Below are 13,912 nucleotides of genomic sequence, written 5' to 3'. Positions count from 1 at the left end.
AAAGTGGGGGTTGGGGGGCAGGGTCTGAGTGATTAATGTGGATTTTAAAAACCCTTGAAGGAAACAGCTGCAATACCTGAGGGCGCTTACCATCCAGCGCAACACAAATCCATCCACTTATCATATCTCAATACTGTAATCTCAAAGTAACTTTAAAGTGCACTTAGCTGCCTCGTATTCTGAGGCTAAACACAAAAAAATCTCCTTAGCACTTCTACAAGTGCTTTTTTTTTTGACTTGCTGATTAATATACTGTTGCAATAAACCTACCAGCACTGCAACAAATGGCCATTACAGGTTCCAAGAGCACTGGGTGTTGTCCTTCGCTTATTTTGCCTAGAACAGCCAAAGAGATAAAGTTTCTGTTGATATGCAATAGAAAAAAAATCAGCTTGCAATGCTGGAGCCTTTTTATTTAGTAAAACACTCAAATTATTTATCTATTATTCAAACAGTTGTTGATTAATTTTTTTGTCAGCTGACTAGTTAGTTAACCCTAATGTTTTGTTGACACTGGCTTTACTTACTCAACTTTCCCTCATTCCAAAGTATTGTATATGTAAGAGTAATAACAGCACATTGCAAAAAAAAAAAAAGAAAAAGATTTGTTTCTTTTTTCTGAGCTTATTGAAACCCAGTGTGTAGAAAAGTACTGAAGAAGTAATTCATCCCTCTGCCACAAACTGAATTTGTATGGATATGACCATAACACACAGTTATTACACCAAATTAGGAAGTAGTTCATGTTTTGAGACATATGGGCTGTGCATGAATAATTATATATTCATTTTGTTTACCAAAATGTCATTCACAGACAACGACGTGTTCAGCATGTTATCCTACACTGTGACAGCACTGATGTTTTGGGTCATGCAGACCCCCGAGAGGTCAAACTCCCTGACAAAACTCAAATAGCATAAATCCTAATGCACTTGATTTGGGAGTGGTAGCGCTCTGTAAAAAGAACTGCCATCTACCAATCACAGATGAAACTACACTGATGAACATACATTGAATTTAACTATATTTTACAGCGGGAAAACAGAAGCAAGGTGTGATTTTCTTCAGCGGACTTCTGAAACATGACATCGGCTCAAAAACAGGTTCGTAAGCACTTGTCTGAAAATTTAGAAAAATCAATGTTAAACATGTTTTTTGAACTCCTGAAGAGGGCTTGGCGTCTTCAGGAGTCAAAACAGAACATTAGGGTGAAGTGAGTAATCCTTTAAGCAGCATTACAGTGTCATACACTGATGTAAAGCGGAGGACTTCTGTAAGAAAATCTTTGCCTGTTTGCATCTCACCTGGGCCTGGAATATGAGAGGAAACGCTGTTAGTCTAGCTCTGCAGTGTCTTCACTTGTTCGGAGGCCGATATGTGTATATGTATGTGTGTGTGTGTGTGTCAGAGGAAGGCGCACGGGACCAGTCTAGCCCTTTGACACAGGCAGGATTGGAGTTGGAGATGTATAATTACATTTATCGGGGAAAAATTACAGCTCAGGGAAAGAAGGCAGGGCTCGCATAATCTCATAGGTGTGTCAGAGAGAGAGAGAGAGGGAGAGAGGAAGGCAGAGAGACGGGGGGGAGAGAGAGACAGAGAGAACCTGTGGCGTCTTTACTGGAAATCCACGTCAGTGCCACCCATCACACACTATTAGCTGCCATCAAAGCTCTAATTTTACTCTAGCATTACACCCTGCTCCCTGTATCCCCCTCCCTCCCCTGCTGGTCTGGATGGCGTAGCCTGGTGGGAAAACGACATTCAATCCGCTGTCCGCCCCATTCAGGCCAAATTGGCAAATGACAGCTCTCCGCCTCTCAGATTTCGGGAAATGAAAGGTACCACCGCCACCATCCGCCTGAAACTCCAAAAGCTGTTGGAGGGGAAGAAGGAGGGGTGAGTACAAGGAGAAAGTGAGGGCCAGAGAGGCCGAGGAGTGGACTGAGGTGGGTTAACAGCCTCCCTTGTCCTCCTCGGTGGTGACGGTGCTGGACATAGAACACAGAGAAAAGAGAGAAGAATGCCTACTCAGCAGATCAAAGGAACTTCCCTCGGACCAATGGGAAAAGTTGACCTCAATCCCCTAATCACCCACTTTACCACCCCGGGCCGAGCAGTGCGCACAGATGAGAACACAGAGTTTGCCCACACGGAGGTCAACAGCAGCGACAGGGCAGCACCACAGAGTTAAATCTTATAGAGAGAAGGACTGAGGCATGCTGTCTGAGGAACACAGGCCCTCACGCTGAGTTAAGACCAGCTGTTGCAGCTCTCCTATAGAGGTATTAAAAACAAAAAGTCCTGCAGACGTAAACTGTAATCACCACAAGCCGTGACATCTTTGGTCTAATGAGCTACATGTAAAAAGAAAAAAGAAGCTTAAAAAAAAAAACCATATATGGAACATGTATAGGGAACCATCGCTTTGCTCAATACACATGCACAAACAGCAAGGTCTTTCATCAGCATTTTACCATTACACACGGAGAAACGACACAGAGCATACTGTGTTAGACACTAACTGGCCGGCTGACTGAATGGTACTCTTACTGCTAATTAAGTGCTAATGGCAGTTCCCCCTGCAGAGAATACTAATTAATGTTCCATTCTTCTGCGGGCTGAGCGCGTACTCCACCGCGGCCTAATGAGGGGAGGCAGGTACATCTTCTCCCAGTCTGGGTTAATAAGCACAACACAGTGGGGTCTGAGTAGAGAGGGCCATACCAGGGGGCTGCTTCCTGTTCCCTAATCTTAACAGACCCCCCTCAGAACACTCACAATGAGCCAAGGAGGTAATGAAAGGATTTGTCCCATAACCTCAGAAAATAGGCCAGTATGTGTCCGGGTGGACATCACCTCAAAAGTTTTAGTGTCTGCACCAATGTAATATTTACATGGAGGAAATTCTGGATTAAAAAAAAAAGGTAAAAAAAAAAAAGGTAAAAAAAAAAAAAAAAGGCGCACTAACAGAAAATATTGTTTTTTCCCCCCCAGACAAATATATTTGTGAGAGAAGATTCATATTTCATAGTGATGCGGATGTAACTCAGTATATAACTTCTGGATGTATATACTATTTGCACCCAGCAATGCAAAAGTAGAAAAGTACTGGAAAAACTCTTCTTTTCGACAAAAGATTTTTGACACCAAATACCACTTCATACGGGGTATGTTTTCCTGTGTGTCTTCGTACAGAATTACGACTTAGAAACTGCTGATGTCTCTTAGAAAACAACTTCTATTTTATATAGTTTCCAGCTCCCTGAGAATATGTGCCACTGAAAAATAAATAAATACATTACCTGTTTGGATGCAGAAATCCTGGGAATCAGATTCAAAGTGCTGGAGAATGAATAGATGTGCGAGTATGCGGGTGCGTGCGTGAGCATAAACATAGATTGAGGATGGTATTGGAATTACCTGAGTGAGATAATGGTGGTGCATTAGATTAACTTTCAGTCCTTAAATGCAACACATTTAGGCAATCTTGTCCCCCAAAAACATGTCAATGTCTGAAAGGCCTCCCTCTCGCTATCAGGAGCCTCTGGTCCCCCACACTGATGCAGCTGGCAAGGCGCTACCGTCGACTGTCAAAACGCAGCGCCAGATCTAGTTATAAAATAATTGAATTTTCATATCAGAGGGGACCAGAGTCCCAGCAGACAATAGGACTGCTGAGTCCTCTCTGATATTGGCTCAGGCCCTTTGCCATGCGCATGAAATCAGTATGTTAATGTTCCAGGGTTTTCTTTTTTTAAGGGCACTTGTGCTCTCGCAATGTACTACCGATGCGGTTTCAAAAAATTGCAACTATTGATAAGTAGGCAGCCAGCAAACCCCTCGACCCCCTCCTCCCACCCAACATGCCCACCCCCGCCTCCCCCCAACCCACCGAGGCTCTAGACATTCTCGCACCCCCATCCTCCCCCATTATTAAAATTGTAATTTATTTTTCTAAATCAGAATGACAGCTTGCTTTCTTTTCTCTGCAGCAGGCAGTGAATCACCAAGCTTTAATTACTTTCGTAACTTCGCTGACCCTGTGAGCGTGCTGCTCTCCCGGAGAAAATGGGACCTCCAACAAAGGCCCTCCACAGCCACAGCCGCCTTCGGTTCATTCAAAATGCGAAAATTTATCAAACTAGGGATTTTATAAGATTTTGTTAACATTTCACCTCCTATCTTTTTCACACTCCCCCAAAACAACCCCGCTCGCAACAGTTCTGCACTCCAATCTCCTGGCCCACCTCCTGAAGAAACTCAGTGCACTGGATAACTAAACAATCTTACTCCAACTCTCCCTCTTTCCTTCTCACCCTCTATCTGTGTGTGTGCTGTGTGTTGACTCAACGAGGTCGCTTCAGGTCAAAACACCCATAGGTCATACTATTATCAGTAACCCCCTCATATCCAGGCCGTGGCCTCGGCAGCAGGGAGACAGACAGCGAAGGGTCCTGAGGCCACAAAGCACAGATCAACAGGGATGAAAGCTACATTTGATCACTTCACAGATCTTTGGCCCACAGAGATCAGGGTCAAGCTTTATTCAGCAGAGCCGCCAGAGTCTATCACACAGCTATCAACGGCCTTTTCAGACCACGGGTCATCGCCAGAATGGAGTAGCTTCAGTTTTTAAAAGCACAAAACGATTTCTGAAACCATCACATGGATCGTGGCCATGACACTGATGTGTGCGAGAGCCGTGACTGACTTTTAAGTTGAACAGGAAGAAGGTTTAAGATATTGCCCTCTTCTGCTTTGTTGCTACAAAGTTCAGGCATGTTTCTTGTTCGCCAACAGATCCCTATTTGCTTCACATTATTGCCACCGCCTGACTTATTAAAGTAGCTAATGTGTTGTAATCCCTGCTATCGCTCTCACCTTCTCGCTGGCACACCTCTGTTTTGGGCTGTGCCACTGTGTGAACCAGGGGTGTGCAGGCACGGTTGGTCTTTTGCTGACTGCCTGATAATTGAATGAGCGATTATCCCTCCCATTAATAGACAATGATACAGAAAGCACTGCCATATGTACGGAATATTAATGAGTGGCTGCAGCAGCCTAGATAAGAGAAGCGCCATGCAGTTGCTGTAATAGGGGTTAAAACAATTTGCCCCCCACCACCCTATCCCTCCACACACACACACACACACACACACACACACACACACACACACACACACACACACACACACACACACACACACACACACACACACACACACACACACACACACACACACACACCAGCTCCCATGCTTTCCACTATGCTAATCCTCCATCCTCTCACCAACTAAGCAGGCTGCCACCAACCAACCACCCCCCGTGGCCTGGACTTGTGCTTGGTGCTGACCTCACTGCTGCCAAGGCCGACCCGCCTTTGTGTGAGAGTGCAAGCAGGGTCACTTGACAACAGAATGACATGCTAATGATGGGAAGCAGCGGGTGTTTAGTATTTATGTTATGAGACACTTTGCAGCAGCGGAACTGGGAAAACTTACAGCTCCTCAGATTTGTTCCTGGATAAAGTAGAATCAGCACTACCTCTTATTTTTCACAAGTTTTGTGTTTTACAGCCCGAATCTGTCTTCATCTGCTTGCTTTTTCTGGTAAAGTGTTTTTTTTTTTTTCTTATGTTCAGCTGAAGTAAAGATGCAAGTGCAGCTGAAGCCCACTGTGCCACAAAGGCCTATCAAGCATCACCTCCATCAAATTTCATTAAAGGTTGCAGAGAGTCAGGCAGGTGAAACCGTTGGGGCACACTTCTATATGAATCGCCATGCCAATCAATATCTAACATCTATTAGCATTTGGAAAGCAATATTTCCCCTTTTACCTTGCAATAATTGTGCTTAATGCTGTGAAGTACCTTATCATAGGTCTGACGGCAAAAGAAAGGCCAGTTACCATGGCGACTGTGAAAGCCATTGGTTTCCTTTTCAGCAGAATAATGAACTTCTCTCCTCTGTGTGTCACTCTTCCACTCCACTCTCAGCCTCTTCGATTAAATTGAAGTCCACGCGTCCTTGAAATCCCTCATCTCTGCCTTATAATTTGCCAAACAAGAGAAAAACACAGAAAAAAAAAATGTTCAAGGCTCAACAAATGCATCACTTTAGGCCAAGGCGTAGGTGTATCTCACAATCAATACACAAAGTATTTTTTTTTAATTTACTAATAGCTCCTCTTAATTAGAAGTATTTACTATATTGGCTGTTAAATTGTGCTGTTTTTTTGATGATGGAATTGTTTAAGATTATAATTTCCTTAACTCTGTTTAGACAGTAAGATATGACGTTGTGAGATGATAACCGTTAAATTTTCTCTTAGAAAACCTGAATTAATCCTCTCAGATTAAAAAAACAACAACCCAGAAACGACAGAAATAACTTTAAACTGTATTATAATCAGATGCAATAACAGTTTTTTTCATTTTTTCTGTTATTTTAATTTAACAAAACGTCTTAGCCCTGCACTCAAAAACTGCAAATCCCCTGTGTCAATCAACTTGAAGTCGTTTTTGTTGCAGGGAGATGACTTAAAGCTGCCGAGACCTTGTCAGAAGTATTTCAAAGTTAATTCTATAGCATAAGATAAGGCTGCCTTGTCATATCGAATAACAATGGATGTTTGGAGCTGAACAGACTAAATCATGCTCCACTGTCAGGTTATTTTTCTATATTTCTGTAAGAAAAGAAAAGAAAAAACTCGTTTCTCTCCTCTAAATCTCCGTTCATTGATTGCACTCGTGTCCTTGAGCACAGACATCCTCACTGCCCGAGGACATTTTAAGTGTTTTATTCAATGGTGTTGTCTGCGTGGTGGTCGATTACCGGTGGATAAAAAAAAAAAGCCCTGCAACTAATTCAAGTAAACCTGGAGAATCGAGACGATCCAAATAAGCCCATCGAATAATAAGGCCGATTAAAACAGCGGTGGTGGACATTTTGCCTGATCTTGTCTCGCAGTTTTAAACATTTTAAATATATATTTTGCCAAGTCTTCTAATTTACAAATATACAGTAATTTACCACATAACGCAGACATTGAATTCTACCTTTGGCAGATTTTTTAACGCAGTTATTTGATGTGATTTTTTTTTTTTCCAAAATAGGTTAATTATAATTGAGGATTTTTTTTTCGTGTAACACGGCATGTTCAAGTTTTTTTAAAAAGTCGTTTTGTATAAGTTGTTGACTCGGACACTATTTGTAAATTCTTTCTGCTTTGCGGCAGTTAAACTAACAAATATGACATTTTCTAATTAAGTTACTGAGCAAATATCACCTTTCCAAAACTTAAAAAGAAAACAAGTGCACCTCCGTTAACGACTCTATAAGAGACACTTTCCTTGTTTACAGGCTAAAAGCAAATTTAGTGATCGAGATTCGAGAGCAGTAAAGATTCGTGTCAGCTGAAGTGACACTCATACAATCTTCATTTAATATGACGTGTGTTTTTCCTCACTACCAACAAATATACATCCAATGCAAATCATTTCCTCAAGGGGGCGAAAATACGCGTGGTACTGTCTTACGGGCTTGGGGGGTGGGCCCCTGTTAATATATAACTCCAAATGTTTTGACCAAGATATTAAACCTACCAAAAGGAAAACAGGAATTAACATGAATAATGTCGTTATCTTCAAACCCCTGGTGGACGACAGGGCAGCAAACGATAAGCAGTATAAAGTCATCTTATTCTGTATTTAGAGTTTTGACGTAGTTTTTATCAATTAGCATTATTTGTTAATTGATATATAATTTGGTAAAAATTAAAAAAAAAATGTTTGGTAGTATTTTAATCATTATATTAGGTATAATAACAGTTTGAAAAGAACTAGTTTCTTCAGATTTATAAAGCAATGTCTAAACAGACCATTCAATGCACAGGTGGAACATCTGAAATGAGTGTTCATAACAATGTGTCTCTAGACAGACACACACAAAGAGGTGGCAAGTCACCAACAGGTCCTGTCAGCACGACCATATAATTTAATTCATTTGGATCAATATTTGATTTGATTTGAAACCTGCCTCCTAAAGGGCAACCAGACATAAAATAAGTATGGCTGAGATAAAGATCAATAATTGTGTTGGTACCTTTAGATACAATTGTCTAATACAGTGCAGCATTTTAGGTGGAAAATTTTAAGACAATCAGATCCTATTTTCGACTTGACGTTCATGCATTTTATCGTGTAGTTCATCAAACTTTTTCCATGGATCCAACAGATTTTCTGAGCTCAGAGAGGAGTGAAACACAAAGATCCCTCAGGGGCTGAGGGAGCAAATCCACAATTCAAAGCGAACGGATGCAGTTTGTTGGGAATGGTCATGTCTCACCTCCTCTGCACAAGGCACACGGACTAACATTTATAATTTAAAAAAAAAAAACGCATGCTTTGCAATATTAAGATTCCTCTGCTTCTCCACATAACCTGACTTAGGTTTGCCCTCCATTTTCTAATCTCATCTGCACTGTACCGACACCTGCCCAACAAGTGGCAACTTGCAAAGACACAGCCTACTTGGCATTACCAAGAAAACAGGACCCAGAACCTGCCTGAGATATGATGAAGACACACTTGACTTACCTACAGTCTCTTTACCGTGGAACACTGGGGCAAAGTCAATGCGTTTGAACATGACGGTTCTCTTCCGGTGGAGTGGGTTCCAAAATGCGGCCTACGTGCTGCGTGTTAGTTTTCTCAGGTTGAGGTTTAAACTTAAACCTTTAAACACGTTAAACGCTTTACAGTCATGTTGAGGACAGAGCCCTCTTTCAGCAGGTTTGTTTGTCCTGGCCATCGCACCGTGTTTCTGCCTTCCTCTGGTCTCCCTTCTGTGTCTGTCAGACAGCGGGCCAAAGGGGTCCAAAATACGCACTGAGACAGTTTTACGAATCATTTCTTTCAAAAGAAAATATAAGACGTTTTGTGCAGCTTTCATACATAAAGTTATGTGACCTATTTCCTTAAGAAGCCCCTCTGAGTGAGCACTCAGCCAGCACGCTTCTTTTCGGAATGGCACCACAGGGAGGCGCTAGTAAGCTTATATGACAGGAGTAAAGGAGCAACTTGAAAGACGTGTGCCATTCACAGTGAGGTCAACTGTTGAAAATGCAAAAGCTGATCTGTTTTGTTAGGAAACAGTTTGAAACCTTCATTAGATCTATTTTAATTATGATTAGATTATTTTCCAAATAAGCATTTCTTTGTCAGGGTCATTTTTATTTGTTTTTGCATGACATTAAGAGTTGGCAGAATATGAAGTACAAGATGAAGATGGTGGTGAAAGGAGCCTTTCAAAGGCCTGCTGATAGAACTTCATGTTAAGATTTAGGCGATGCACCCGATGCCATGAACTTCAGCTTTGAGAAAAGGCAAAACAGCTCATAGTGATTAACAGCACTACCTCTTTGAGTATAGATAAACCTTGTTCAGACCCTCAGAAAGTTCCTCTAAATTCCTGTAAAAATCAAAAGTTTCCATAGATAGAAAATACATCAGGAACTTTATGTACAGATTATGTGTATAAAATGAGGTTTTCTACATCAGAACCATTCAGATGTAACAGTACTGCCATAAAAATACAGGGTTTAAGGTTTGAGTAGCTCCATGTAGCTGCAAAGGAGCTGAGATGTACTACAGGTATTTTAATTTTCAGGGAAAATTCAGTCACTTCAGAGAAAATTATTGCTGAGATAAATCAAGAATCAAGTGAGTCATCTTCTTCACAGAAAACCGTGTCATCGTTATCACAGTATTTATTTCATCAGAACTCTTTTCAAAGAAAAGGACACCACTTTCCCAGGAGTCGAAATGAAAATTATCTTATTGTTTCAGTCACATACTCTGATTTCACTTCCCAACTATCAGCTGTACTGTTTTTATTCAGGTCACAGCAGGTGGAGTTGGTTTCAGTTCGGCTTAGCAGTAACACTTAGGAGTTGTACGGTTTGAAAAAAATGATAAATTTCTTGATTTTCCTGTAAATTCATAGGTAAATTCATATGTCGCTCTTTCAATGAGGGTGAGTTGAGTAAGAAATTAGACTTATAAATTATAGATTATATCTCAGTGGTTTTTGCACTTGCCAGATTAGAAAGATTCACTGTGTAATCAGTTCATATGTCACGTACAACAACACAGTAACTCATGTGGTAACACTCAATGATCGATGTCAAAACGTAGTTACAAAACATCTTCAAAGATAGTTCTCATACTTAATATCATGAGAACCCCATGTGACACAGTTCTGTATGAATATATCTGCTCCAGCACAGAGTCATACACCAACATTAAAACCAAGAGTGGAGGGACAAATGCTCTGAAGCAAAGGTAAAACTTTCCAACACTGCATTCACATCCTGCAAGACTATCAGGGATTTCAACTTAGATCACTGATAGAAAAAGTCCTTCAAATTCCATGTTTCAATCCCAAAGGTGGAAGGGGGGAAAGGAAAATCCCTTATTCCTCTAATGAGGCGTGGGTGGTTTGAAAAGCTATGTCTTGTCCAGATCAGTCCCTCTGCTTTTCTTCACAGTGGAGCAACAGGCAGCTGTGAAAGCTGAAGGACAAAAACAGCTGGGAAGGGGAGCTGCACTGGCAGTAACTGCAGTTTCTGGGTAACACGCAGACATTGTTGATAAAACAGGAAGGATTGCCTCATAATTTTCTCATTTCTGAGACAATAGCCAGACCATATGTCACCGTTGTCAGATATAAACTTTAATGTTTAGATCCATGTGTGTCCAATCAAACGTAGTTCTCCTCACCCAGGATGACAATTCAATGCCTGAATTGCCTGTGGTTTATTTTAAGCTACCCAAGACCACCTGTGTCTGAGTACTTAAGTGTCTCACTTAATATTATCAGAAATGATAGACACAATTTACCAGAAAGGGGAACACTGGACAGCATTGTAAATACTGTCTATTGCATACTAAGTTTTGAGCAATAATCCCTTTGTGGTAGAAGACTGTAGGTAAGAGGAAGGTACAGACTTGTTGGTAAGAAGCACTTGAACTTCATCTCACAAACATAAAAGAAGATGAGTGGAACTGAAATATGGTCTTTAGACCTGTTAAACACAGGCTATAACAAAATTGAATGGAGTGGAAGCACATACTGTATGTAAATTTTACTGTAAACTAGTTCTCTTCCAAAAATGTCAGTGCAAGAAAGGAAAATGAAGCAGATGCCTCTGTACGTGACGTTAGAAATGTTAGCTACGTTTAGACACGTTTAATGCTTTAGATTTCTGCAACCAATTTCCCTTTATTTCTGAACCTCTTCACTGCCTTTAAGGGCTGAGTTCTTATAGACCAGAGCAATGTCTTGGTTATTCTTTGACTGTGTTTGTGCCTGTTCCGGTGCTTGGCTGCTTATTGTCTGTCTTTTTCCAGTCAGAACAGACATCATTTTGGAGCGGTAGTGATCCCCAGCCAGGAAATATAGAATTGGGTCAATGCAGCTGTTGACACTCGCCAGCGGCCTGGTGATCTTGTAAGTAAAGTTGACAATGTTGAGGAATTCACAGTTAAGGTCTAACACGCGGGAGGTGTAGTAGAGGGTCCGCGTGATGTGAAATGGGACGAAGCTCACAGCAAACACCACCAACACCACGATGATGAGCTTGATGGACTTCTGTCGTGAGGCAGCGCTCTGCCGGGTGGTCGTTAATCCCTGTCTGGGCCGGCAGAGAGCCCGCGCCATCAAGCAGTAACACACCACTATGACCATGAACGGGATGCCAAACAGGAGCACCATGACAACAGAGCTGTAGTCCACATACTGCTCAAAGGCCTGCTGGCTGGTTGTGTCATGGCACAGGGTGTCATTGTCCCTCCTGGAGGTGGTGACAAAAATGAGGTTGGGCACCAAGCACACGGTTACCACAGCCCACACCGTGCCACACACCAGGTGGGCATGACGAGACTTCACCAGAGTCATTGCCTTGATGGGGTGACAGATGCCCAGATAACGGTGCACGCTGATGCAGGTGAGGAAGAGGATGCTGCAGTAGAGGTTGGCGTAGAAGAGGAAGCGCACTATTTTGCAGGCAGCCACTCCAAAGGGCCAGTGACTGCGGTTGGCATAGTAGTAGATGAGGGTGGGCAGGGAGAGGACGTACAGGAAGTCAGACAGGGCGAGGTGGAACATGTACACTGTACTGGGGTTCCACGGACGCATCTTTAGGAACAGCCACAAAGCAGCAGCATTGAGCACGAACCCAACCACAAACACCAGACTGTAGGACACAGGCAGCAGGATGTATTTGAACTCCTCATCGAAGCGACAGCTAGAGTTGAAGATTGAGGTGAACACAGTTGACTGGTTGTGAGTGCCAGGGCTGCTGATGACTGTTTCCATGACGATGTGACTTCACAGTTTTCACTGTGACTTCACTTTCGAGCCGGCAGATGACCAAACCTTCAAAGAAGAAGCACTGAGATGTGAAGACTTTTACACAATTCGTTTAAAAAAAAAAAAAATTGTATCAGAACAAAAAACGTCAGACAATTTGATTTGATTTATCTGTTTTATCTGTTATTACCCTTAACTGCAGATAGTCCCTTTTAAAGAGTGGTGGATTAAGTGTTCAGATCCTTAGTTTAGGTAACAATAGTGATCCCACAGTGTAAAACTCAAAGTTAAAGTCCTGTAGTTTACTTAAGTTACTCAGTTTTTACTCAAGTACAGTGTTATCAGAAAAATGTTGGGTCATTACTATTATTATACACGCAAATAAGGTACATTTAAGGTTGTAGGAGCTCAAGGGGGAGCTATTTAAACTGAAATGTATATGTTCTCCGCGCACTAACCCTCTCCCCTGCACGTTATTTTCCACCACCGCTGGTTAACAATTTAAAGCGTTTTGACGAGGATTCGCTGTTTATCCACATCTGTCCGCCTTTCCAAAGTTCTCAACATCTGGTTCTACACACGCTGAACACCACAGGCTGTGATCCATACTCGACGTTTCTCGCTCACACAATTCCTTTAAGAATCAAGTTCTCGTAACACTGCCGCTACTCACCCTAACGGGATCTTCAAAGAAAACCGAAAACGAGCTGGTGGTCAGGCTGGTCCTGGTTCTGATTCGACAAGTTTCACTTTTTTTTTTTCAGCCGAGATCCGCAGCTGCTCCTCTCACTCCGTGGTCTTGTTCAGTGCCTCTTCAGACCAGCCGGGACACTTTAGATACGCACTTTTTCGGTGGGTGCCGTGTTGGAGTCCATGGCTGCGCCGCAAAAACAGTCAACACCGCCGCGCAGGACACATGGAGAGAGCCTACACATACGATATGGTTGAAATGGGAAGTTACATTGCTGAGTGGACCAAACTGCCGCCCCAAAGAAAAAGAAAAAAAAAAAGGTCTTCGGAGTAAGTCGCTTTCAATTTAGTAAACCACGTGAAACTGCTACCAGAAGTCATTTACACAATCCACACTTTAAACTTTACTTGAGGAGTTGGATTTTGTCCTTGGTGCAGTCTCTCCCAGTGCAGTACTATGAGAGATATGAGGGCTTGTAAAACAACTATTCTTGGAGCGTTTCCATGTTGTGCCCTAATTTCCTTCTACAACATAAGGAAATAAGGAAGAGGGAAATACAGTGCTATTATCCCCACCTACTTATTGTCTAATATAACATGAGCCTCTTATTGTGCTGCAGTGCTAAACAATAAATGACCCTGCACCATACAAACTACAGTCACACCCAGCACTGTCTGGAACCACAACCTTAAAATCCTGCTTGCACACTAACACCCTGCCTCATACACTATCAGCACTTTAACTTGAGCTAAATACGAGTATTCCTGCGTTTAAAATTCAATGAGAAATATCACAATTGATTATTCCTCCATTGTGATATTTCTACTTTTATCTTATGTGAAACATC

General features: G+C 42.0%; 1 protein-coding gene across 1 annotated transcript; it reads right to left on the bottom strand.

The window, feature by feature from the left end:
• Positions 1-9,753: 9,753 nt before the first annotated feature.
• On the bottom strand, positions 9,754-13,342 carry p2ry4 (pyrimidinergic receptor P2Y4). The gene is made up of 2 exons (XM_041048772.1): positions 13,048-13,342; positions 9,754-12,440 (listed from the first exon to the last, which is right to left on the bottom strand). Exon 2 carries the CDS (start codon positions 12,378-12,380, stop codon positions 11,286-11,288), a length of 1,095 nt encoding a protein of 364 aa, XP_040904706.1. The 5' UTR covers positions 12,381-12,440; positions 13,048-13,342; the 3' UTR covers positions 9,754-11,285.
• Positions 13,343-13,912: the final 570 nt, after the last annotated feature.

The sequence above is a fragment of the Toxotes jaculatrix genome, chromosome 10, assembly GCF_017976425.1.
Source record: "Toxotes jaculatrix isolate fToxJac2 chromosome 10, fToxJac2.pri, whole genome shotgun sequence".
NCBI lineage: Eukaryota > Metazoa > Chordata > Actinopteri > Toxotidae > Toxotes > Toxotes jaculatrix.
Note: the sequence above shows the minus strand (reverse complement) of the source record. Positions and strands in the feature narration are given on the sequence as shown.

Coding starts and splice junctions, on each gene's coding strand:
- p2ry4 (XM_041048772.1), bottom strand. CDS start 12,380: ATGGAAACAGTCATCAGCAGCCCTGGCACTCACAACCAGTCAACTGTG.